Consider the following 26,878-nt stretch of genomic DNA (forward strand, 5'->3'; position numbering starts at 1 on the left):
TTGGTTAAACACTAGTTAAATTTGGGAAAGTTCATCTACTTCTTGTGAAATTTTCTTTGCATTCTCTGGGAAATTTCTCCTAGACCACCAGATGGTGCTGTGGGCTGCTTTGCTTAAGTCTGTGGCGGGGTGGGGGGTGAGCCCCAGAGGAATTTATTATTTCCTCGCTGGAAGAGAAAATCATCAAACGAATGCAACACTCCAAGGGTACAACATTCCAAAGGTTGCATGCAGAGTTATACTGTTAAATGTTTTAGTAAAGATGGATAAACTCTAGGTTTTTTTTTAATCAAAAAAGAAATTGCTCCTTTGTTCATATAGCTGCTTGAATTAACCTTGTGTCTTGGGAGGGGTGGGCGGGCTCCTTTGCTTTGAAGACCGTCTGTCGGTAATGAATTATGACCCCCAATAAAATGGCCAGAGAAGAAAAGGGCCCCTCAGAAGAAGTACAAAGACTTTCAGCTGGAATGAGCAGGGCAAAATTAGTTTTCCTTTCTAAAAATACCAGCAAGAGTTCTGAAACTTTCTCATTGCGTTTGGAAAGGGTTTGTAATTGGATGAATACAGGGATGGATGAGAAATATCTGGCCCCTCCCTTTGTTTTACAAATTGGTTCTTCCTGAGTTAGGAGTTGTAATTTGAGACACAGCACTTCTTTCGCTGAAGAGAAAGGGAGGGGTGAATTTTCCCCTTCCTGCCAACATGATGCTAGGTTTGAGGAACAGAGGAATAGCATGCACATTTACTCCTGGCTTCAAAATATCTTTGTCTTTATCTTTTTACTTTATCTTTATCCAGGAATCAAGATTAAATTATTTTTCTACTTTATCTTTTACTGCTTCCAGGAATCAAGATTAAATTATCTTTCTACTGTTCTGCTTATTAATATTTGGATGGTATAAAGCAGACAGATCAACTCCACAAAGCATCCATACAAAGTCTTTTTTATTGGTTCATCAGGCATCCTGTCAAATCACATTTATGACGAGGTTCTTCTTAATGTCCAATCCTTTGCATATCTGAATTGTGGTGTAGAAAGATAAAGATAAAGTCTCAACCCCATGATGACTGAAGTGACTGCATGGTATGGTGGTTTCAGGCAAGAGTGAGGGAGCCTCCCCCAACCCAACAAGGGTCAATTTAATGACCAGTCAGGATTACAGATGTGACCACATGACATGGACTACATTTCCCAGGATGCCTTAACTACATTTACCATGATGCATTCCCTTAAGGAGACAGTTCACAATTCCTAACTAACTATCCCAAATCCCACTAACTCTAAACTGTCTGGACAGCACACCCTTTCCTTCTTGGGAAAGTAGTGAGATATGTTAAAATATGTTTGTAATATCTGTATAAAACTGCATATGTATTGTTAAGCTAAGGACACTGTGCATATTAAATATAACTGTAAATAGAGAAAAACTGTTTGTGTGTCTGGAATCTTTTCAGAAAGGAAAAATAAAAGCCTTGTAAAGAGATAAGTTTCATAAATCTGTTGCATATGCACATTTGAAGAAAAGCATTCTTATTGGAAATAGGCCATCATATTCTGTATGTATAAACTGCAATGAATATCTTCTTTTTTATTTTAATGTAAAAATTGCTCATTTGTGAACATATTTAGCTCAACAAAATATATTTGACTTTGGTATGAAGGTTGTTTATTAGGTGAAACTGTTTGCACATATTTATCTCAAAAAATTGAATGCTTTTTTGTTTCTTTGTTTTCAGAGTGAACATTGTGCAGTTAACCTAAAACAGGTTAACTATACAATGCTCATTTCTTTCCCTTTTAATCTGTCTATGGTTGACATCATGATTAATTTTTCTGCCCAGCATTTATAGACAGTAAGGTGAGATTTGTTGCAAGGACAAATTGGTAAGAAATTCTAAAGCATTGCAAGGTAACTTGCATCTTGGAAAATTTTAAATATTTTTTGTCTGATCATAGAAGCAATAGAACCTATTCAGGCACAACAACAAAGCAAGGTTCCCTCAGAATAAGTGTCTAAGCAGCAAGGAAGTTAAAGATTGTCACTCTTTAAAAAAAAAAAAAAAGCAAATAGAGCTAATGAATTACTTACTTTTTATTTCTCTTTACAGGATGGAAAAGTCAGAATCAATACAAGAAAACTATTGTATTGTAAAAGTAGAATCATTGAGGTGGCTCCACTTTTAATAAAAATAATCTTTCTAATATTGGTTTCCAGGAGTGACAGAAGATGACTTTTGAGTTATGACAGATATTGGATTAAATCAGCATCTTTATTGCTTATTGTATACTGAGAGCTTATACACCTGAGACAAATTCCTTGTGTGTCTAATCAGACTTAGCCAATTAGCCTTATTGTCTAATCAGACTTAGCCAATAAAGAATTTTAATTCTAATTTTTAGATCATCTAATATATGAATGATTCTATCATGCCCCTGTCAGAGTCTGAATCTGAAGAGGAAGATGAACAGCTGACAGGGAGTAGGAGTGTGGCTCTGTTGCCTGTGGAGGAAACTGGGGAAGGGGAAAGTCCAGATGGGCAGAGCAGGAAGAGATAGAACAAGGGAGAGGGAGTTCAGAGGAAGACCCAGGCCCAGCCCTCTTCATCCTAGGGCATACAGGGAGGAACGGAGAAGAGAACTACGTGCGTTGCATGGCTTATGGGGGAGAAAAGGGACCTGATTCCCTTCATTAGCCACACCTGGGAATGAGAGTTTAAAAGAAATGCATGCTGAGTGTGGCAGCTGCTGGGAGAAAACGTGACTTTATCTTGTGTTGACTTTGCTTATCTGTGTTCCTGGCGTCTTTCCAACTGTATAGAGTTATTGCCATGCCTTCACATCTGGAATTCTTGCTCCTGCCCTGTCGGACCAATTACCTCATTTTGCCTTGATTGAACTTATAGTTACAGTTTTTGTTGACTTGATTTTCTGCAGCAAAAGGCTGTTTCTAGAAGAGTTTTTCTCCAGTTTTTCTCCAGCCAGAAGGTAACCAGGACATTGGGGGCAAAGTCGGAGCTAATAAAGAGACTCCTACTGATTTTCAACACTGACTGTGTTGCCTTTGTGCCATGCCCTGAGTCATCATGGATTCTTTCTAGGCTGCTAATTCCTTATAACCTTCTTCCAGTACTCATAATAAAATCTCCATGCCATGGAGGTGCATAGAGGAAACAAGAGGTCTACAGGGAAACAATTTCAAAAGCCATAGTAATAATTTGGGGCTATCCTTCCCCCCCCAAAAAAAACCTTTAGACTCAGCCAAGATCCTTGCAGAGCTCTGCCATTTATACTGAAAATATGAATTTGGTTGATAAGATCTTCTGACATTAACAATTTTGTTCAGTACCATTTATCTACCATGCTACAGAAATTAAAATTTAATTCCTTGCAGAATGTTTCAAACTTATATGGTCAAATAATGCATCATATTTTGGAAGTATAGTGGTTTATTCCTGTAATTCTTTGTAATTGACACTGAATTATTTACTTGTAATTTTAATGATCCTGGTTATCCAGTAATACAATGTTAATTAGAAAAGCTAATTCTAACAGCCATCAGACTGGTTTATTTTTGGCATCATGTTACATAGTTAATTTATATAAACATTTAATTGAGTTCCTTATTAAAATTCAAGAGAGGGCATAAGCAATTGTGAAGATAATTATAGTCAAGAAAAAGCTGTTTTTACATATGTTCTGGCTCTATTTGAGGTTTTTGCTTTAGGATCCTGTTAATATAGAATAAAAAATGTTTTAATGGTGGCAATATTATGACTTGACTAGAAGATACTTCTTAGTCTCTATGCTATGAGCTTCCTTGAAGAAACCAAGCAAGTACTTAAGAATAGTACACACTTCCAATATAGTAAATATAAATGCAAAACTCTTATGCTAATACTTATATTTTACTGATTTTCTTTCATTAAGATGAGAATTTGCATTTAACACAGAAACTAATTCTAATTACAGCTGCATTCATCAAAACACAGATCTTAAGAAATAATTATTTTGCTATTAACATAGCTGAAATCAACTAACATTATTTTGCATAAACTCTGAGTAGCTTTTACCTTTGCAAAAAAAGAAAGAAAGAAAAAGAAACATCTTAGTAGTTTGCTTGTTTACTCTCTCTTTGTCACTTAATTTGAACCTGATAGGATCTCCTTCCTAAAACAACATCAGGTGGCACCTCTAAAGTGTCAACATTTCTCACAGTCTAATATTAGATTTAGCATCTGGCCTACATTTCTCCATGTCTCTTTATCGTGGCTAGATTTGAGCAATTCCACCAAATTATAATTTACAAAGACTGTCATTGAAGTGCCACAGCATTGCTTCATTTTCCTTTTAAAATGAGCGTAGGGACAACTTTGAAGCTTGTCTAATAGCAACTGATTGGCTTGTTTTTAAGTTCATAAGAAAAAAATTAAGACAAAAAGCACAGAGCCCCAAAATAGAGCATGGGGTAGTTATGTCTGGATATTGATTTCTTTTCAAACATGGATAAGTTCATCAGAAGTTTTTCTTATTTGGAAGAGGCTGCAGTTAGCACAATGATGCTCTGAAAAAAAAAAAAACTTAAGGGCTTCGGTGGGAAAACCAATAATTGCATAACTATTGGAAAAAAATTAGACAGACAGACTGATGATTTTACAAAGAGATGCTTAAAAAGAAAATCATAATAGCATATCATTGATAGTAATGATAGTTTAATACAGGGGTCCCCAACCCCCCGGTCTGTGGACCTGCACCGGACTGCAGCATGCCAGCAACCGAGCCACGCAAACAAGCGAAACTCCATTTGTGGGATGCAGACTCACAACCACTCCCTCTCTGGTCCGCAGGAAAAACTTCTGCCACGGAACTGGTCCCTGGTGCCCAAAAGGTTGGGGGCTGCTGGTTTAGTACTTAATCTCAAAGCAACATGATAATCAAAAAGTAAAAGCAATATGCTGTTTGAATGCAGATATTGAAGATATTTTTGTAATTTATGACTATGTAAAGCTGATCTCTATACATCTAAAAGAAGGAATTAGTTTTGCAGGATCACAATATCTATCTTTTCCAATACTGCAAAAGAAGAGACAAATGATACAACAGCCATGGTAGGAATATAGTGATTATTTCTCATGCTTTTTATTGCAAAAGTAGAGGACTACAGTCAGACATTGTAAGTTTTGGAAAATGAAAGTACTGACCCACTCTATTGCAAGTCCAATTAAAAAAAAAACCCTTTCCATTTACTTGCATCTCAAGGAAAAACTCAATTTGTGCAACAAAAAACTTTCTTATAATGCAGACTTCGAAGATTTATTTTTTTCTACACACAATGTCATGGGAAGAAAGAATTAAACCTTTCCATGTTTCAAAACTACTTACGTCTCAGAAAAGCCACTGTATGCTATAATAACATTCACAAAATTGATCTGTTTGCTCTGGCAAAAATGTGTTGTTTGTAAGCTATCCCTCATTCCTGTGTATTTCATGAACATCTTACATTATGTTATCCTGAGAGGGGTGACAAATGATTGTATTGTAGTCCCTCTTCAATGCATATATCCACATAATTGTGCAAACTCTGACAAAAACTTTCATCTCCATTTTCTGGTGGATAGAACAGTTCCAATTCCACTGCATTCCACAGGAATTCTGATTGTGAACATGACAAAAGCACTAAAGTGCCTAGCTTCTTTATGCAAACTATTGATTAAAATAAAACAAATGCCAAGAGGTGTACTTGCCCAATTAACTGAAGTAGAACAAATATTCATCTGTTATGAATATTTAGGATAGACCAGAGTACTTCATGGAGTGAAAATATCGAAGTGCAATATTTCAAATATTCCCTCACTTGTGTTCAAACGAGAATGACTATGATTTGTTTCCCTGCAAAGACCAGGCCATTTAATTTCTTTATTGTGTACAAATCTAAACATTCACTGGAAATTGGTTGTACTGGGAAATAATATGAACAAAGTTTCTCAATTCTCAAATATGTTTGAAAATAATCTCTTTGCCTTGATATGGTGGTAATTTCTCTAGATTATTTTCACAGTCTATTTCTAAAATTATTTATTGTCCCAATAACTGTATGAAATCACTTCAAATCAGGCTGGCTAAAACTATGTTGTAGGTGTAGTATTACTTGAGTTTCTTCCATAATAGTATTGTTTGTTATTGTATGGTAATAGTTTATTAGACAATACATAGTGGTGCTTAAAAGTCTGAAAACCCTTTTGAATTTTCAATATTTATGCATAAATACAACTTACAAAACTGGAAAAAAGAGAATCCAATTAAACAAATCAGTAAATCATTCATTTATTAAGGAAAATAATCCAAAAGTATGTATTTTATAATATTTATGCCCTTGATACTGATCCCATGAAAAATTATTACTTTACTATCCCAAAGGTGCTTTTTCAAAAGGCAACTGGACTTTCTTTATATTTGCTTGAAGAGTATTTGCTTCTCATCTAAGATGCTGAAGAAGCTTCTTGGATGAGAAGCAAAACATTCCAAGCAAAAACAAAGTCCAACTGCCTTTTCAAAAAGCACCTTTGGGACAACCATGACTGAGAATCTCTATATACATATTATTTTACTACTTATTTTGGAGAGATTGGTAGGTTCTGCTGCTTTATTTTATTTTTCATGGATTTCCAGCAGTGGTGGGATTCAAAATTGTTTACTATCAGATCTGTGGACATGGCTAGGTGGGCATGGTAGGGGAAGGATACCATAAAATCTCGATTCCTCCCCACTCCAGGGGAAGGATACTGCAAAATCCCCATTCCCTCCCCACCCCACTAACCTTCCTTCCAGCTCCGTTCTCCTGTGCAGGGCAACAAAAGAAGACCCAGCCGATCAGCTGGGACTTGGGAGGCAGAGAATAGATGGGGGCGGGGCCCATCAGAGGTGGTATTTGCCAGTTCTCCAAACTGCTCAAAATTTCCACTATTGGTTCTCCAGAACTGGTCAGAACCTGCTGAATACCACCTCTGATCTCCAGGAATCCTGAGTATTATTGGAATTACCTCTTAGCTGATCTCTATTCTGATATTACCTGCAGAACTGCTAAATTTGTGCCTCTGTGTTAATCACCATTTTAATGAATTCAATAAATTCCATCTTTATACATTCAAATCATTACTTTGATCCATAGGTACAATTTATGAAATATTTCATGGTATAATTTAATTGGAATACTACTACCTTCCTTGAATATCTTTTAGGGCAAAAGCTACCAAGAAAATAAAGGTCACTTACTCCTGTCTTCTCATCGAAGATTTTTATTCCTCCAAAGGAGATGGTTAGAAATATTTTCTGTTTATGTTCACCTTTTGAACGAGATGCAGCAACAATTCCCTGTTGGGAAAAAATAAGTATTTCACATTGAAAATAATTTCATTTTGTTTCTTCTGACTGTTCTCATATTAAAAAAGGTCAACTTCCCATTGCCTTCAAGTTAGAAATTTGGGGAAATTTATTTCATTTATGTGAAAAAAAACCTGTACTTCTATCTAATATGCATAATATTTATGTTTATTTTAGACTGGGCTGAACACTGGTTTCAATGTATATGTTTGTTTTCAAACTCTTCCAGTCTATGGAAGTGGAATGAAGCTGCAAAAAGGGCTGAGTGAATGCACACCATACAAATCCAGGATTTTCTGATTATTTTGACATATCAAAATTATGTAATTAATGGTCTAAGTTAGGAAGTTGTAATTAATTTCTATTGCTTCCTTTTTTGGCAATGAAGATTATGACACTATTCACTAAATTACAAGGGTAACATTGATTCTGAGCAGATTATCCTATCTACTCATAGAAGAAATCCTTTACACACTTATACAAATCTGTGAAATTCAGGGAATAGTTGTTTGACAATTCTGACAACAAAAATATCCTGTCAAAAGAAAGGAAGACTGGAGACATATTTGCTGAAAACACAGATGTTTCTGAAGATTAGCCATCCCTTGATAGAGTTTCCTAACACATTTTGTAATGCTTAATAAGCTTCTCAACTTCACCCTTTCTTTTGCTAATCTTTTGCCCTCCCCTAATCGTCATCCACTTCTTTCTCTCCATATCTTTGTCCTTCTCTTACAGTAGTTGCCTCTCCAATCCTCACTCCAACCCGCACACATTCTCTACCCACCCACCCACCCACCCACCCACCCATTCTTTTTGGTTATCTATTTTGGAAAGAAATAACAACAATAACCATAAGATCCTATTTTATGCATCTCAAGGTGCCTACACAAATGCTGCCACTTTTCCCCCACAAAAACAATCATATAACGTAATCTAGGCTGAGAAAGAGTGGCTGGCCCAATGTCACCCAGCTTTCATGCCTAAGAGATGATGAGAATGCATGATAAACCTTTTCTAATACAGCTCCTTAATCTCTATAACATACCTAATCAGCTCTATGGAACATGTCTATTTTTACTAGCAGCAGAAACTGCTTAGAAGAATCTCACTGTGTCTTTCTTGATTTTGGAGCCTGACAGTATCCATGCCCATCTATTTTCTCTTCTGGTAAATACATCCCATATCCTGAAAGTAATGTTAAACACAATGATAAAAATACTATGTGTCAGCCAGTTCCAAACCTAGTCAACCTAAACTTCAGTGTGTGTGTGTGTGTGTGTGCGCGCGCGCGCGCATTTGTTGAGGGAAGGGAATGGTTAGTATATGTAAACAAACCATGAATTTTTATTATTTTGGGAAAGGCATTTTCAGTTTCAAAATACATTTTTTGTATATGCTATACTGTTGAGCATAATTTTTACAATATTCCCATAACCCTAGTGTATGCTTGATATAGTATATAATATATTATAGAGACATGTTTGTTTGTGTAGTTGATTTATATGGCTGCCCATTTTGTAACAGTGAGTCTGTATAATAACTTTCATTTTAGTTAAAGTTGGCCAGGCTAGGTTGGCTAGTTTGGAACTGGCTGATACATAGTACATTTATCAGTGTGGTTAACATTCCTTTTAGGATATGGGATATGTTTACAAGAAGAGAAAATAGATGGGCATGGATAGTGTCAGGCTCCAAAACCAAGAAAGACACACTGAGATTCTTCTGCGCAGTTTCTTTTATTGTTTCTCAACTATAGACAGAAGCCTTGCCAAAACAAAACAAACTACTGATACCATAAAACACAAACTCTGGGGAAACTATTAAGGGAGAAGCTATCTTGACCATTTTCTTCCATACAGTGCTATCTATTGCTACTATTGCACTCTCCTGGGAACCAGACAATATCCCATTCTATTCCACTTCATCAATATGTGTGGTAATATAACCTATTGATCATTTTATCATTTTCTGTAAGGCCTTTGTATAACTAGCAGTAAGTCTAGGAAGATGTGGGCATTCTTGGTGGGGGTAGGAGTATCTTTGCTCAGAGTGCCTCATTCTGTTTTGATTCTGCCAGTTTAGAAGGAATAGGAAAATGGGTGAAAGTTCAAGGTACAAGATACACAGTTGTGCTTTCTCATGGGACTTTCCAAACTTTCCCATGAGACTTTCCGTGGCTGAATGATCTCACCCTAGCAAGGTAACATCTGGGACTTTCCAAGATTGTGTGTTCTCATGCTGGTGAAGTAATCTCCTGTTGAGGTCATTGTTTTCTGAATATGCATACTGTATATTTTGCTTGTGTGTTTTCTCAATAAATACTGCTACCTGAGTTCTCTCAGGGTTGGCATTTTTCTCAGAGACAGTTCCTGTGTCTCATTTCAATGTCAAACCACCATAAATGGTGACCCGACGTGATAGCTTGGAAGGCTATACGCTTTCCGCATCCTATACTCATCGTCGCGGACGTCGACTGGGCCCTCATCTTCTTCGCTGGACGAAGATAGATTCTTTTCGTGAGTATGGGGGAGATCTCTGAAGGCTCAGAAAGAGCACATCAGGGAATTGAGAGGATCATTGGGAATAGTTTTGGGTTTGGAATTGGCAGTAGGGGTTGTGCTGTAGGAAAGAAAGAAATTGAGGACTTACTACAGTATGTTTGGAAAAATATTAAGTCATATCCGGAGGGAGGTAGTATTAAAGTAGAGTCCTGGAAAAAGATAGGGAAATTTTTGCACGAGGAACCTCGTGCCCCTTCTTCAATTTTGTTAACCTGGAGAGTGATTATGGATGCATTAGCTACTTATGAACAACCGCTCCTATCACCCCCGAAGAAGGTTTGCCGCTTTACCATGCGGTACGTTTGTTGCCGCCGACGGCACCTCCAGATAAATCTGGGGACTGTCCGGCGCTAGAAATACTTTGTCAGAGGATAAGAGTTTACCTTTAAGGGTTCAGGTGGATGCAGTTACTGCAGCTATTCAAGAAGCAAAGAATAGAGGGGAATTATCAGGAGATGATTTGGTGGAGTTTGGAGTAGAGGTTCAACTTAATCCAGTGGAAATTGTCATGGATGCTGCATTAAATCCGCGGCGGGAGTGGAAGCCTTTACAGCTCAGAATTTTGAGGGAAGTTAAGCAAGCAGCAAAAGAATATGGTGTTAGAACGCCATATACTCAGGCATTGTTAGAAGCAGTTGGTTATGGAAATAAAATGATTCCGGCTGACTGGAAAGCTCTGTTGAATATGATTTTAACTCCAGCTCAATATTTGGTGTTAGATCAGAAATGGAGACAGCTGGCAGTCCAGAGGGGAACAGCAAATGTTACCCCAGATCAGCTTTATGGAGCTGGTAATTTTACAACAGTGGAACAACAGAGAGATGGTATGCCTGATGAGGGGTTCGTTCTTCTCCCACAAATAATTTTTCAAGCCATAGGGTCTCTCCCTGATGGCGAAGGTGGTGAGAAGACCTTTACTAACATCAAACAAGGGAACAATGAACCCTATGAAAATTTCATTAGCAGACTGAAATTGGCTATTGAAAGACAAATTGATAATCAATTCGCCCAGAAAGAGTTGCTTTTAAGTTAGCAGTAGAACAAGCTAACACAGATTGCAAAAAGATTTTAAATCCACTTATAGCAAGTGGGGAGCGAGAAATCGCGGATTTGATTAATGCATGTAGAAAGGTAGGAAGTCAGTCTTTTAACATGGAGACTTTAGCTCTGGCTTTACAAACAGGACATGCTCACAAGGGGAATTGTTTCAATTGTGGGAAGCCTGGACATTTTAAAGCGCAATGTCGGGCTCCTGGAGGAGGTCAAAGTCAGCAGAATAAGAGATCAATGGGACAGGGTGTTCGTCCTAAATCAGTGTGCCCGAAATGTAAGAAAGGATACCATTGGGCAAATCAGTGCAGACTTCATTCGAGGGAAAAACTAGGAAGCAGGGATCAGGGCATTCTCCTACTCTAAAGAGTGAAGTAATGTCCGAAGGGTTGGAACCACCAGAGAGAGGTACAGCTACTAAAGGTTCAGCAGGAATTGATCTTCCATTAGCCGAGGATTTGGAATTGGGGTTTCCGCATGTAGTTTGTTTGGGGTCAACGGATTTCTATGGTCCGTTGCCTCCGGCTTCTGTGGGTCTTCTTCTTCCTAGATCATCGGCTCATAGGCGTCAATTGTTTGTGGTTCCTGGGGTTATTGATTCGGATTATGAGGGTCAGATCAAAATTCAGGTTCACTCACCTGTCCCTCAATCTTTGAAAAAGGGGATTGTTTTGCACAGCTTATAGTTTTGCCATCTATGTCTTTGGGAGAGTCAGATGGAATTCGTCAGGGTGGATTTGGATTTACAGATAGGTTTAAGGAGTCTAGTGTGTTTTCTATTATGCAAGGTATTAGGCAAAATGACAAACCAAAATTAACTCTTTTGGTTGAAGGCAGAAAGTTTACTGGAGTGCTGGACACTGGAGCAGATGTCTCTGTGATCAGTGAAAGTGAGTGGCCTAGGGAGGGCGACAGATCCTACACCGTCTGTTCGAGGAGTCGGAGGACTTCAAGACGCACGGGTTAGTAGGAAGATTCTTAGAGTTAAAACACAGCAGGGAGGGGCTGTTGCATTTGTCCAGCCGATTGTTCTGCGCCTTCACGTTAACTTGTGGGGCAGAGATTTGATGCAACAGTTTGATACAAGGGTTGTCATTCATGATGACTGAATACCCACCTGTGGAGTTATTAAAATTACAACTACTCCAACAGGAGCCAGTGTGGATAGACCAATGGCCTTTGACTAGTGAGAAATTAGTTCATTTACATGAATTGGTTCAACAACAATTAGAAAAAGGACATATAGTGCCTACCACTAGTCCTTATAATTCTCCAGTTTTTGTTATCAAAAAGAAATCTGGAAAATACAGATTTTTACATGATCTGAGGAGCATAAATTCTATATTAAAGCCAATGGGTCCACTTCAGTGTGGAACACCTAATCCTAATTTAATACCTGATGGATGGAATATAAGAGTGTTAGATTTGCAAGATGCTTTCTTCTCCATTCCTTTGCACCCTGAAGATGTAGATTTGTTTGCTTTTACTATTTTGAGTATAAATCAGGGGCAGCCCGCTAAGCGATATGCATGGACTGTCCTTCCGCAGGGAATGTTAAATAGTCCTACAATGTGTCAAATGTTTGTGGATTGGGCTTTACAACCTTTTGGAGTAAATTCCCGGATTGGAAGGTTTATCATTATATGGATGATATTTTGATAGCTGCTAATATTTCTGATGATGCCATGAATTCTGCTGTCATTCTTTTAACTGCTATACTAAAGGAGAAAGGCCTAATAGTTAGTCCTGAAAAATTGCAAAAAGAATATCCTTTTGCCTATTTAGGTCATAAATTATTCCTGAGTCACATTACACCCCTGAAATTGGAATTTGTTCTTCCTAATCCTTTAACCTTAGTGGGTTTACAACAATTTTTGGGTCATATAAATTGGATCAGGCCGTATTTGGGTTTAACTACTCTTCAATTAAGTCCTTTGTTTCAAGCTTTGGCTAGTGCTAAACAAGCATCTGACATAATAACCTTAAATGAAGAACAAAAAGGATTTTGTCATTGATTGAACAAGTTTTAAGCCATAGATGGACAGATAGATGTTTGTTAGATTGTCCATTATCAGTAATTTTAATCTCAGAACGAAGGGCTACTGCATTGATAGTTCAGGTAAAAGAAAAAACTGCTTTAAGGATTTTGGAATGGATTCATTTGTCTCATACACCATCGAAATCCATAAATTGTATCACAGAACAGCTTGCTGATATTTTTAATCGTGCTCGTCAGCGCTGCAAGGCTATTGCTGGTATGGAACCAGTAACATGTTATGTTCCTTTGCTTTAGCTACCTGGGAACAGATGATTTGCAATAGTGAGTTTTTGCAGGTTTTGGTACATTCCTGGCCAGGAAGTTTTCTTGTCATCCTCCAGCCGATCCTAGGCTATCTTTGTATAAATCAGTCAGAATTAATTTAGCAAGTCTTTTGTAACTCAGCCTATATCAGATGCTCCTACAGTTTTTACTGATGGAGGGAAAGTTTTTGTGCTTGTGTTTGGAAAGATAAATCTGGAATTTGGCATACAAAAGTGACATCAGAGCAGAAGTCTGCCCAGCAGGCAGAACTTGCTGCTGTAGTTTTGGCTTTTCAAAATTTTCACAATCAGGATTTTAATTTAATAGTGGATTCATTGTATGTGTATAATTTGTTACCCTTTGTAGCAGGTTCTTATTTGTCTCCTGGAATATCACCTGATATTTTAAGATTGCTTTTGTTGTTACAAGGATGTTTGGAGCAGCGTGTGAATGTGTGTTTTGTTGCTCACATTCGTAGTCATAGTAATTTGCCTGGAATTTTATCACAAGGTAATGCCAAAGCTGACAGTGCTGTAACTTCAGTCCTCACTGTCCAGCCATGGGATAGTCATAGTTATTTTCATCAAAACGCTAAAGCATTGGCACAGCAATTTAAACTTACTACTGCAGAAGCTGCTGCCATAATTCAACAATGTCCAACTTGTTCAAAGCAGGGCACGAATATCCCTATGGGAGTTAACCCCAGAGGTTGAAACCTTCAATGATTTGGCAAATGGATGTTACTCAATATCCGCCATTTGCGCCTGGAAATATATACATGTGACTGTGGATACTTACTCAGGATTTTTAATGGCTACCCCTCAAAGAGGTGAGATGGTTAAACATGTCATCAATCATTGCATTAAGACTTTTTCAGTTGCTGGTACACCTAAAACTTTAAAAACTGATAATGGTGCGGCTTATCGGAGCACCGGTTTTGATCAGTTTTGCAAACAATGGTCTGTGGAACATAAATTTGGCATTCCATACAATTCTACTGGGCAGGCTATTGTAGAACGTCCATAATGCCACGCTCAAGACCATGTTGACTAAATTAAATAAAAAAGGAGGGAAGCTCCTGGGGCTTCCGCGATTCAAGATCAATTAAATCTAGCTTTGTATACTTTAAATTTTTTTAAATTTGTCTGGTAACCCCCCTAGCGCGGCCAGCAGGCATTTTTCTTCTCCTTCTACAGATGCGGTGAGACCTCGGGTGTTGGTGCGGTTCCTTCCGGATCCGGCATGGGTTCCTGCTGAGCTGATAACATGGGGACGTGGTTATGCAGCAGTTGAACATCTTGGTCAAATTCGTTGGGTTCCTGGTCGGTGTGTTCGGCCTGATCATTCGCAGGCACCTGTGAAGGAAGTTTCGGAGGAGCAGGATGGCGCATCTGTGGTTCCTGATCCTGTTGATTCTGCCTAATCTGTCCTGGGCTGCTCGGGTGCGGAGAGAGCAGCGACAGCATGTTCAGCGTGCCGGAGATTTGGGCGATGATTTGTGGACCGATAATAATTACATTAAAGATTTGCGCACAACTGCCAAAAACTTGAACATCACCAATTGTTGGTTGTGTATGCACCTTCCTGGGAGAGTGGGAGAAGGACTGACTCTACATGGAGTTCCATTTAATCGGTCTACTTTGCAGACCGGAAAGCATAACATTTCATATGCCATGAACTTCACAGTCAAGGTGAAGACTGCACTGCAGTCTCCAGCACATTTATGTTTCCAAAACATTACAAACTCACAATTCTTGGGGAATCATAGTGTCTGCAATTACACTATTAAGTGGACAAATGGTTCAGAGAACAACATAATTTGGGTAAATGGGAAAAATGAGTCTGACGCATTTGGCCAGTATCAATATCTAGACATGAAACAGCTGATGCAAGCGGCAAGTCAACAAGGTTATGTACAGCTGGAAGGGTTTTGGTTTTTATGTGGACTGTGGGCATATCAACAAATCCCTGCAAATTGGTCAGGGACATGTACTTTGGGGTTTGTCATTCCGGTTATCTATAAGTTAGATACATTACCTCCTGAGGTTCGGATCCGAAATCGCCGGGAATTGGATTCGGGTCTAACCATGGGAGGTAATCTGTGGACACAAATTTCTCGAGGTCTTATCCCGCCTTTGGGAATTGCTATGAACTATAGGGATATTCATATTTTAAATAATTTTACTGTTGCTATGTTTAATGATACTATAAAGAATATTAAGATGATTAATGTAGAAATGTCTGAAATTCGTACAGTTACTTTGCAAAATCGATATGCTTTAGATATTATGTTAGCTGCTCAAGGAGGAGTTTGTGCTTTAATTCATTCACATTGTTGTGTTTTTATACATAATTATGAGCCAAACATTACAAAGACTGTTCAGGACATGGAAGATCGTATTGCTCAGCATCAATCTGGAGCCGATGGGTTTAATGCATCATTCTGGGACAGTCTGTGGTCCTGGCTTCCTGATGGATCATGGTTTCGCTCCTTATTGCAAGGGGTTGTTATTATTATTGCTATATGTATCTTATTATGTTGTTTTATTCAATGTATTCCTAATCTATTACAAATGTGTACCTCAGTCTTCCGGCGTGAAGGATCAGGTCATGAGGGAACTGTGTACTATGCCACTAAAACACCCCCTATCTTTGAATAAATAAAAAAGGAGGGAATGTGGTAATATAACCTATTGATCATTTTATCATTTTCTGTAAGGCCTTTGTATAACTAGCAGTAAGTCTAGGAAGATGTGGGCATTCTTGGTGGGGGTAGGAGTATCTTTGCTCAGAGTGCCTCATTCTGTTTTGATTCTGCCAGTTTAGAAGGAATAGGAAAATGGGTGAAAGTTCAAGGTACAAGATACACAGTTGTGCTTTCTCATGGGACTTTCCAAACTTTCCCATGAGACTTTCCGTGGCTGAATGATCTCACCCTAGCAAGGTAACATCTGGGACTTTCCAAGATTGTGTGTTCTCATGCTGGTGAAGTAATCTCCTGTTGAGGTCATTGTTTTCTGAATATGCATACTGTATATTTTGCTTGTGTGTTTTCTCAATAAATACTGCTACCTGAGTTCTCTCAGGGTTGGCATTTTTCTCAGAGACAGTTCCCTGTGTCTCATTTCAATGTCAAACCACCATAAATATGTAATGAGTTATGATGCACAACCAGAAGTCAAATCAAGGACAGTGGTGTAATGATTAATTAGGATTAGAAGGCAGAGAAGAAGAAAGGAGTACAGAAAAAGCTGGAATCAATTCTGGAAAAAAGACATGCCAGTGACCAGACAGATTATGCCTACGAAACACTTGAATGTAATAGGAATCCCTTTATACAGTATTCTTTTCTCATGAAGTTCCCAAATGTAACATAGATGGATTGAATCAACCTTTATAGCAATTCATTCTGCAATCTATATATTACTACAACTTTTGTTGTCATTACTTTAACTGGTTAAGATAGTGCATCATAGGACAACAATATTTGAACCAAGGTACCTCAAATGGGATAACATAAAAAAATGTGTCCAAAATCTTGGACCCACAATTCCTGATAGAATGACATTGTGGCTGTTTCAATGCTACTACCTGCTGCTGTGGTCAGAAGATAGTGCCACAGAAGATCTTGATGGAAGGAAGCAACAAAGGGAAGAGAGAGGAAATTTTTTTAATTCCCATTGCCAGCTTCCCACAAGGGAGGAAGGAAAGATTTGTCATCTCACTGTCAGATTCCCAAAAGGAAACTCAGTGGGGAAGCCAGCAGGAAGTCAAAGGTTGCTCTAGCTCCCACCACCTTTTTGGTCCCCTTTGGTCATTCTGTTTCTCTGTTTAAGTAAGGGAATATCTCTTGAAATGATAATGCAATGGGATACTGGTTGTCTAGTTTACCATGCAGGTCGTGACCCTGACAATTTGTTGAGGGCAATAATTCTTAATGAAATGTTTGTAGCTTATAATGCTTGGCAAATTGTCACAAACTGAACAAGCTTATAGAAGAATAGCTATAGGAAAGAATGATAAATAGAAAGTAATTATGGAAAGTAGACAAATCTAGGTGGATAGCAAAATTGAAGTAGAAAAGTAAATAGTCTTGAAATGTGACAGGAGTAGAATAGGCAGGAATAAGAACAGGCTTGAAAAGGGCTAGACAACTGTAGGTTTCTACTTTAAAATCTAAGGTTATATACTGGACTGTTAGCATATTTTCCTTCTAATTAGGTTCCCATTATTTATGTTTCTCAAATTAGATTCAATACTTCAAGTCTTTGCATGGGTATTTCTTATTATATTGGTACCATGGAAACAGATTATTGGAGTAATTTTTCCTTGCTATAATTCTTTGTAATATGAATATGAAAGTTACAGGGTCCAAATCTGGTATAATTTATTTGAACCCATCAACATTTCATTTTATGTACTGAGGTAAGCAATGTTGTCAGACTATGGTGTATGTGCTTTCCAATTATTAATCTCAGCCTTACATTTAAAGTAAACTCTTTAATTGGCTAGTATATTCATATGATTTATGACATTTTTATTCACATTTATATGGAGGCATATAAAAATAAAGCAGAGATAAGGGAGTTGTCCTGCTCTTACAGGGTTTCAAGTCAAGGTCATTTCACATAAAAAAAATACTTTCTCACACAACACATTGAAACTAGGGAATTCGCAGCCAGCTGTTGCGGTAATAGCAGCCAATTTGAATGCTTTTGAAAAAAGTATTGGGGAATCAGGCTTCAATAGCTACTAACATTGATGCCTGTTTATTGCTTCCTGAATGATCAGCAGCATGCCATAAACGCTGATTGCTTCAGAAGCAACAATGGAAGGAACTGTTGACTTCTAATTCAAGCCTGAGAGCTTCTCAAATCAATCCAGTTGGCTAAAAAGTGACACCAAATGCTGGTGTAAGGCCTACAGAACTACAGAATAATGGAGTTGGAAGGGACCTTGGAGGTCTTCTAGTCTAACCTCACTGCTCAAACAGGAGACTCTATACCATTCTCGACAAATAGCTTTCCAGTGACAAAACCTGGATGCAGTATTCTAAGTGTATTCTCTGCTGAGTGGTGGCGGAGTTGCCACTCAGGAACTGCCAGGAGTAGAGACCCCTGTTGATGCATCTTCTTCATTGGGGCTGTGAGCAGCAGCCCCAGAGTGCTTTTGGGGCTCTGCCCAACTGACACAGCTCCTTCAGATGGAGATCCTGAGGATGTGGTCCCTTCCCTGGACTGAAAGCAGCCTTCTGTTGTGCACCCCCCCCCCCCACTGCATCTCCATTCTGATCTGAGGATTGCAGCCAAATTCCCGGCTCGGATGGCATTCCCAGAAGACACAACTTGGGGATAGTAGGGCTTCCCTCCGTGCGAGCAGGCAAATTGGCAGGGCACTAGCCGAACCAGTACCTGGGGCTCAAAGTCCCTCTTCCTCAACTTTGGGACGGGCACCACTTCCTACCCCGCCCCATGCCATGCTTCAGGGAAGCCTGGTCGGGAGCATTTGTTGGGTCTGGTAGCAGATGGGGAAATGCCACGCCCTCTCCTGCTTCCTGCAGGGACTGCTGGTGGAACACCCCTCTTGCACACACACCGCTGCAGTCAGGTGCATGAGGGGAACACAATCCATGCACAGGCCAAGGGCAAGACCTGAAGGAGCCTGAGGAGAAGATGATCAGTGGCGACCTGCTCTCCAACTACAAGCCAAAACAGTGGGACAAATTAAGCGTGTCCAACGGTCCACATCACATTCCTTCCCACGTCCTCCGCTTGCTGCCTGGACAGCCAACCTGGTGTTGGCAGTGAGCTCTGGAGCAACAGTGTATGCCAGCTGAGGGGCTGGTAGGCTGCATCTACAGCTAGAAACTATTCCCCACACACCCGCACAAAGGGCGGCAAGCGATGGGTTTTGGGCTGTAGCTGCCCCATTCCCTGCCTCACCTCACACCTCATCCTGCAAGATGAGCCCATCCACCATCCCACCCATCAGAGAGCCCTGGATTCCCTTCCCAATTCCACCCCAACCCACAGGCAACTCCCACACATCCTACATCAAGCGGGCCATGCTCCCTGGCCATGCCCAGTCAGTCATGACCACTCTGGCCATGCCCATTCCCCTGGCCACGCCCCCCATCCACACAGATGACAACCAAAATGCTGATCTGGCCCTCAATAAAATTGAGTTTGACACCCCTGTTCTAGACGAATACCTTCCATGAGACTTTGCTTGGGTATAATTGAAGAACATCTTATAATTGAAGCTGCAACTGGTCCAGGATGTGATGAGAGAAGAATATGATTGCTTCTAGATATGCCCATGTTGCATCTACATTGGGTCCCAATGTGTTTTTTGGTGTAATATGTTTTGGGGGGAAGCCTTTCTCCCATTGTCTCCACTCATCCTGTTAGATTTGGCAGGAAGGGCATGTTCTGGATATCACGAATTAAAGAGTGTCTATTTTGCATGACCCAGGAATTTTCTGTCATAGTGCTTGCCTTCTGGAATGTGACATCACCCAACATTAGATTAGCTTGGAGCCTTTCAGAAAGCTATGAAGACCTGACTATTTTCCTTATCATAGGAGTTGGGAAATTAGATGAGGCTAGGTAGGTTGGTTTCTGGTGTTCTTAATTGCCAGAGTATATTATTTGTATTTGCTTTTGTTATTTTTCTTCCAAATAATTTTTAAATGTTATAGCCCTCCAGAATTGTGTCTGCAAGATGAAAGCCATGTAAACAGATTAAGTAAATACATATTTTTTTTTTCAAATCCATGCTTTCATTGCAATATACAATGTATCTATCATTGCTTAACCTTATTCTTGGTCAGGAATATAAACATTCATATTCCAAACCACAGCATCACCACAAACATTCCTCATATATTTTCCCATAAATATGTTAAATAATACAAATATCACATTTTCTTATCATACTTCTTGCTTGATGTTGAAGTTTTTACTAAGCATTCTGTCAATGCTCAAACTTCATTTCCACCATTTGCTGCTGTTATTATATTTACTGAACAATAAATAATTCTGCATTTGCACACATCATTCCACAATTCAAAACCACTGACCTTATCATATTAATTCTGTAAATCAACAAATTCATAATAACATTTTGACCCAGATTTATGCATTTCTCAATGATGTGCTGAAAGAACAATAAGCTGGTCTATATACTGACTAGGATAAAGCTACATGGCACTTCCCATATTTATTCATTGCCTCCTCACCTCTCCTTCTAATCAGATTTCTGCCAAATCTTGTAGCTTGGGCATTTAACTCCTGCTACTTTTCTGTTTGTATACAAGAATAATAATAGCATTCCTCTACTTTTCAGACAAAGATGCAGCTTTCACACACGTGCTACAAAACCAAGCCATAAGAATGCTATCATATTTAATAATACTCCAGTGACACCATCTACACACAATACAATAGAGGTAGTCATCACTGAATGATCTTAACTGGGACTAGAATTTATACTGTCAAGTGAAATGGTCATTAGACAAAACATTTCATGACCACATAGCAATGGCAGGGAGGTTGCAGGTTGTATTGTTAGTCAATGATCTCACAATTCTACTGCCGTGCTTTCCTTGTCTCTGCTTCAATTCCCATCTATTTACACCCATTTCTGTTCTCTGTCACCCGCCACTTATTGTACCACCCCACTGGCCCTAAGTGACTAGTGCTTCTGTTGACAAAGTGTGTCCATCTGAAGCAGTTGCTAGTCCTTTGTGAGGGAATAGAAGGAGAACTCACCAGATCTGCAGATGATACTAAGCCGGCAGGAGTAGCTAACACCCAAGAAGGTAGGCTCAAGATCCAGATGGATCTTGACAGACTAGAACACTGGGCCATATCTAACAAAATGAGAAAAGTAAAGTCCTACACTTAGGCAAGAAAAACCAAAAGTACACATATAGACTGGGTGAAACCAGGCTCAATAGCAATAACTGTGAGAAGGATCTTGGAGTCTTAGTGGACAACAGCTAAATATGAGCCAGCAATGTGCAGCTGCTGCCAAAAAAGCTAATGCAATCCTAAATTGCATTAACAGAGGGATACAATCGAGATCAAGTAAGGTACTAATACCACTCTATAAAGCCTTAGTAAGACCACACCTAGAGTACTGCATCCAATTTTGGTCACCACACTAGAAAAGGGATGTTGAGACTCTAGAAAAAGCACAGAGAAGAGCAACCAGGATGATTAGGGGACTGGAGACTAAAACATATGAAGAACGGTTACAGGAACTGGGCATGGCTAATCTAGTGAAGAGAAGGACCAGGGGAGACATGATAGCAGTCTTCCAATATTTGAGGGGCTGCCACAGAGAGGAAGGGGTCAAACTATTTTCTAAAGCACCCGAAGGCCAGACAAGAAATAATGGATGGAAACTGAACAAGGACAGATTTAACCTGGAAATAAGGAGAAACTTTGTGATGTGAGAACAATCAACCAATGGAACAGTTTGCCCTCAGAAGTTGTGGAAGCGCCATCACTTTAGATTTTCAAGAAGAGATTGGACTCCCATTTGTCAGAAATGATAAGTCTCCTGCTTGGGCAGGGGTTGGACTAGATGATCTACAAGGTCCCTTCCAACTCTGTTATCTGTTAAGAAGGCCTCACACCTGAATTTTGATCATGGGACCATGGGGGTGCTGCCACAGTCATAACTTTTGAGGAGTGGCTGTAATTACAATGCTTGGCACCCTCAAAACTTCAAAGGATTGCTAAACAAATAATTGTTAATGAGGATTACCTGTATATTATTCATATTGGGAGCATAGTGTACTATTTTCTATAAGGAATGATTATAGGCAATGAACTGGGGAAGATATTAGATGACATTCCTAGCTACATGGGTCTGAATTTCAAGAGACAGAAATAGGTTAAAGAGCACTTCAAGTTCTTTGGGGAGATTGCAAAATCTTAATCGGGCTAAACTTCTGTTTATTATTAACATTAATCAGCATCACAGAAAGAAATAGCTATAATAAGTGTACACACATCATTTTGAGATTAAGAATTATCTGCTCAGGAATCTATTTCCATTTAGGATCATCATTCCATTTGTGCTTATATCAAGATAAGAGTATGATAGCTGTATGATGTTACCTGACTGAGAAGGATGTCACCTACAGCTTCAGAGAGAGACTATAAAATACATGATGGGCTAATACAAAAGATTGTACACTCCAAAACACAAATTGCATAGAATCAAGGAGAAATGTCTAAATTATATCACGTAACTTAATTCCTACAGCTAAATTGTAGAATTTTAGCTGTAAAGCAAGGTCCCGTTTTTGATGGTATCAAACCTGCCAATCAAATATCAAATCCAAAGGGTGGAACTTCTCCTATCTATGTCCAAAAAGAGATAATTCACTATACATACAAACCATTCCAATGCTGTTTCAAGATTTGAAGTTGGATTGTAAAGAAACTGTTCCACCTCAAAAAGTTAAAAATTCTATTATTCTCTTCAAGATCTTGTCCAAAAAGATTTACATCCTTATTTGAATGTTTAGGTTGCTTCAAAGTTAACTCATATAAATTAGAATTATACATACATGAACATGCATGCACACAAGCAATTACATACATAATCTTATGTAAACATTATAATTAGTATTGAAAATAAGTATTTTAAGTATTTTCACAGCACCTTTAATTTCATCATGGAATCTTGACATAACTTATCACCTCGTGCTGCAGAGACTTCGTCTATCCCAATGAGTTTTGCTTTGTATCGTACACCGTCGCCTTTAAACCTCTTTATTAAAGTTGCTTCACTGCGATCCTGACCTGAAAAGAGAGATATAAGCTTGTAACCTGCACAGCTATATAAAAATATCAAAAGTTATATACTTATAATCAAGTTTAAATTTATTATACAGGTATATTGCATCCACAAGGTTCACTTCCATCTGTTATTCTTCAGCTCGGTCTTGTTTTGGCCACAAAATGGAAGGAGGAAAGTAGTAAAAAAATTAATAAGGTGTCATATTTCTCAATAAAACCATAAAGGCCACTTGCACTTTTAAACTAATTACTAGTTTCTGAATTAATACATATGGAAAAAGACATAATATCAAAGGATGCATCTTTCCTCTTTTTATTATATAAGAAGTGTTAATGATGCCAGAATTGTATTACTTACTGGCCGAAAGTCACATCTAAAACAAACTAGTCATAAGTTTATCAAATCAAGCAAAGTATTTTTCTCTTGTAGACTAAATTATTATATATAACCCTTGTTTGATAATAACAGTTTACATGAGAATTAAAATCTGTGATTTGACATTGTTAGATCTTTGTGGCACTTAAAATTACCAATATTGTTATTCAAATCACATACTGCTATTTCTTGGTTTTCAGCCAGACTTCTTCATTGACATGCTAAAATATTTTGTGTTCAAGACACAGACTATGTCTTAACTGCTCTTTAGTTGGGTCCTATACATGCAGGATTTTAAAGCAGCAACTGAATGAATATGTCTGTATAAAGTCCTTTTCATATTTATATCAGATCTGATGAAGCTTGCATATGAATATAATTTCTTGTTTTACTATTATAGTATCCTTTTCTGTTTTGGAAAAGTAATGAAGAACCTTGTTAATCTTTGAATTGGAAGAAAACTACAAACACAGGGTAATAGATAAGGCTGTGGAAGTCTAAAACATTCCAGAAGGCAGTGACACACCACTTACTTGCTATTATCAACAATAACAACCCTGCATAGACATTAACAAATACATAGTCAACAGAAGCTGAGCTCTCTAGATGTTTATATTTTTACACAACTTTTTTGTTTCTTCTCAACAAAATTTGTTGGATATGGGGTGGGGAAGAAATACACTTCAAATTATTTATGTAGCCATGTGAGAGTACCATGTTTTGAGTGAATACCTAAACAATAGAAATGTAGAAATTGACCTCTACATTGAGACTGATTCCAAAACTGTTATGCCATGCAAGTAGGGGGGAAAAAAGGGCACAGGAATTTAAACTTGATTTCTCTCTAGATAGGAGTTACATTTCAGTTGGTGGAATTAGAAAGTTAGTTTGGTCTAGTTGTTAGGGATATACACCCTAGCAGAACGTGCAACGGCAGTCTAGCAGGCAGGCAGATATGTGAGACAAAACGTTGTAGTAGCTTACACTCAGTAAGACAGATACACTGTGCAAGTTAAATAGTTTTTATTCCAGCAAGAGTTATAGCATAGTCAAAACAGTCCATATGTCATACACTAAGTTCAGTCAGTCCGGGGGTTATTCAGTTTGCAAAGTCCAGTGTAGAAAAAGAGGTCGTTAAACTTACAATCAATCAGTCCAGTGATATATCTCTTTTGCAGTCAGAGATATGAAGAAAAATCAAACCCCTTTTCTTCTCTCAGCAAACACGCAGTTATCACCATCAATCCATCATTGTCAGCAATCCAGTAAAAGCCAGGCAAACAGTGAGCTCTCTTGCTCCCTCTTATGGTGATTTTACAACCGCACCCAAAATACTTGGTTTACAGTTTAAAGTGATACATACACTTAAACTCACTAATATAGTTTATATATATTATTTTACCCAAACTAAGTTAGGTAACCAATGTTATCCCTAACACTAGTGGTTAAGACACAAGGCTAATTCTAGTCCCACCTTAGCCATGAAAACCAATTGGGTGACTTTAGACCAGTAACTCTGTTTCAGTTCAACTCACCTCACAGGGCTGTTGTGGGGAAAATAAGAAGGTGTGTTGAGTATGTTTTCTGTCTTGCCTTATTTGTAAAAATAATAAAGGCAAGGAATCTAAATAATAAATAAATAAAATAAAAATAAAAAGCCTTTCATTTTTTTTCACTTTTTTACAATAAATCTCATTTAGAGCTTGTGTGTCCTTATATGCTTATTGTGTTATTTCCAGTTTATCAAAATTTGAACAACAGATTAAACTTGGAAAAAATGTATGTATTTACTCATTTAGTTATTTAAAAATAAGAATAAACACCTATGTGAGCAGAATTTAGCCAAATGAGCCCTGGTGCATTAATGATAACCCAGGTATACCAATGTTGTCACTTGTTACAGTCGAAAAATGAGGGTCCTCACAATTGAGCAACTGTAGATTTTACCACAAGGATGAGCCCCAGCTGTACTTTCTGAAGTGACTGAATATGAGGAGTTTGAACATTTATCTATTTGTTAAATGAGCTAAAATGGAATGCAGAAGATAAAGACATATTTAAGCTATCAATATTTCACAGAGAAGATGTGATCATTATATATTTTAATATACATTAATTTTTAAAAATCTTTAGTTCACATATCGTTGCATGGATATATCTAAAGCTATCTAATATATCGAAGCTTAACTTTAATGAACATTAATCTCTCCTCAAAATGCAAGAATCTACTCACTAAGGAGAGTATATTGTATTCTGAATCCACACTCAGCTAGCAATTGTAATAGTTTTCCACAGTTTTGAAATCCATAAGTATTAGATTCTCTTTTAAAGTTTCAATATTTCCTTTCTAATCCTCATGTTTTTTCTTTCTTTAGCTATATGTGGGTACATCATCAATTTCTTTCTATTTTCATTGTGGGAAAGAATATGGTAGCTTAAAATATGGGTAGTTGTTTACAAATTTAAAAGCAATTAAACACCACCAACAAGTTATCACCTATCTTGGTCCTTGAAAGGACTGGGTTTACCCCTGAATTTATCAAATGATTGTGCCCACCTGCTCCTGAACAATATCATCTAAAAGACTAATGGCACATTGACTACTAGTCAGAAACTGTAAGTAATGTTTAAATTATGCGGGAGGCAAATGCTGAGGCAGATGTTACTAGCGAGAGATAAGAACAATAAAGGAACATTAGCAACCCTATACTCTGAGGAGAAAAAAATCACATCTGGATGCACAACAATGCTTTACTTAACCATAAGGCTATTATACATGTAGTTTATCTGTAACCATTCATGTTTCAATTTGTTTATGTGATAATAAATAAAACTTAATTGGTAAATCCTTGTTTTAACAATTTCCAGTTTTCCAATGCCATTATACAGTATATGCTATTCTCCAAATATATAATTTTATATGCTTCTTCAGTTTCACAGTAACTGCTCCTCATTTGTTAGTGGAACAAGACTATTTTGGAGAGAGAATAAAATATAATCCCATTTTACAGAAGTGATTAAAATGTTGGACTAAATCTAGAAAGACAAAGAATACTTTCAGACACAGCAACTCACAAGTTGAATTGGGACCAGTCATTCTCTCTCTACCAAATATCCTTACAAAGTTGCTGAGAGGAAAATTGGAAGAAGGAAGAACTATATATGCCAACTGCAGATTTTAAAAAGGGAAACAAATATAACACGATTAAATCCATTGATAAATAACCAGAGTCCAAAAATGTGCAAGTCTTTTCCAGTTGCAACCTCCTTACTTGGCGAAAAGGAGAAATGAAACTAAATTGGCTTAAATTTTAGAATATAAATGGAAACACATTTGTCTACATCTTTTTACGATATATGCAGCTGATCAGCAGCTGATCAGAAATGATC

General features: G+C 38.0%; 1 protein-coding gene across 14 annotated transcripts in view; it reads right to left on the reverse strand.

The window, feature by feature from the left end:
• The window catches only part of DAB1 (DAB adaptor protein 1), a 754,595-nt gene that overhangs the window by 105,465 nt on the left and 622,252 nt on the right, over positions 1-26,878 (reverse strand). For all 14 annotated transcript variants that reach the window (XR_015748591.1, XM_087960346.1, XM_087960344.1 and 11 more), the window contains 2 exons: positions 22,976-23,115; positions 7,271-7,369 (listed from right to left, as the gene is read on the reverse strand). Coding sequence is in view for 13 of the 14 variants with exons in the window: in XM_087960346.1 (XP_087816472.1) it covers positions 7,271-7,369; positions 22,976-23,115 (239 nt within the window). In the remaining variant the exon portion in view is untranslated. The remainder of the gene's footprint in view (positions 1-7,270; positions 7,370-22,975; positions 23,116-26,878) is intronic.

The sequence above is a fragment of the Notechis scutatus genome, chromosome 3, assembly GCF_049901735.1.
Source record: "Notechis scutatus isolate UNSWTSFEM ecotype Mainland chromosome 3, rNotScu1.2, whole genome shotgun sequence".
Classification (NCBI taxonomy): Eukaryota; Metazoa; Chordata; class Lepidosauria; order Squamata; family Elapidae; genus Notechis; species Notechis scutatus.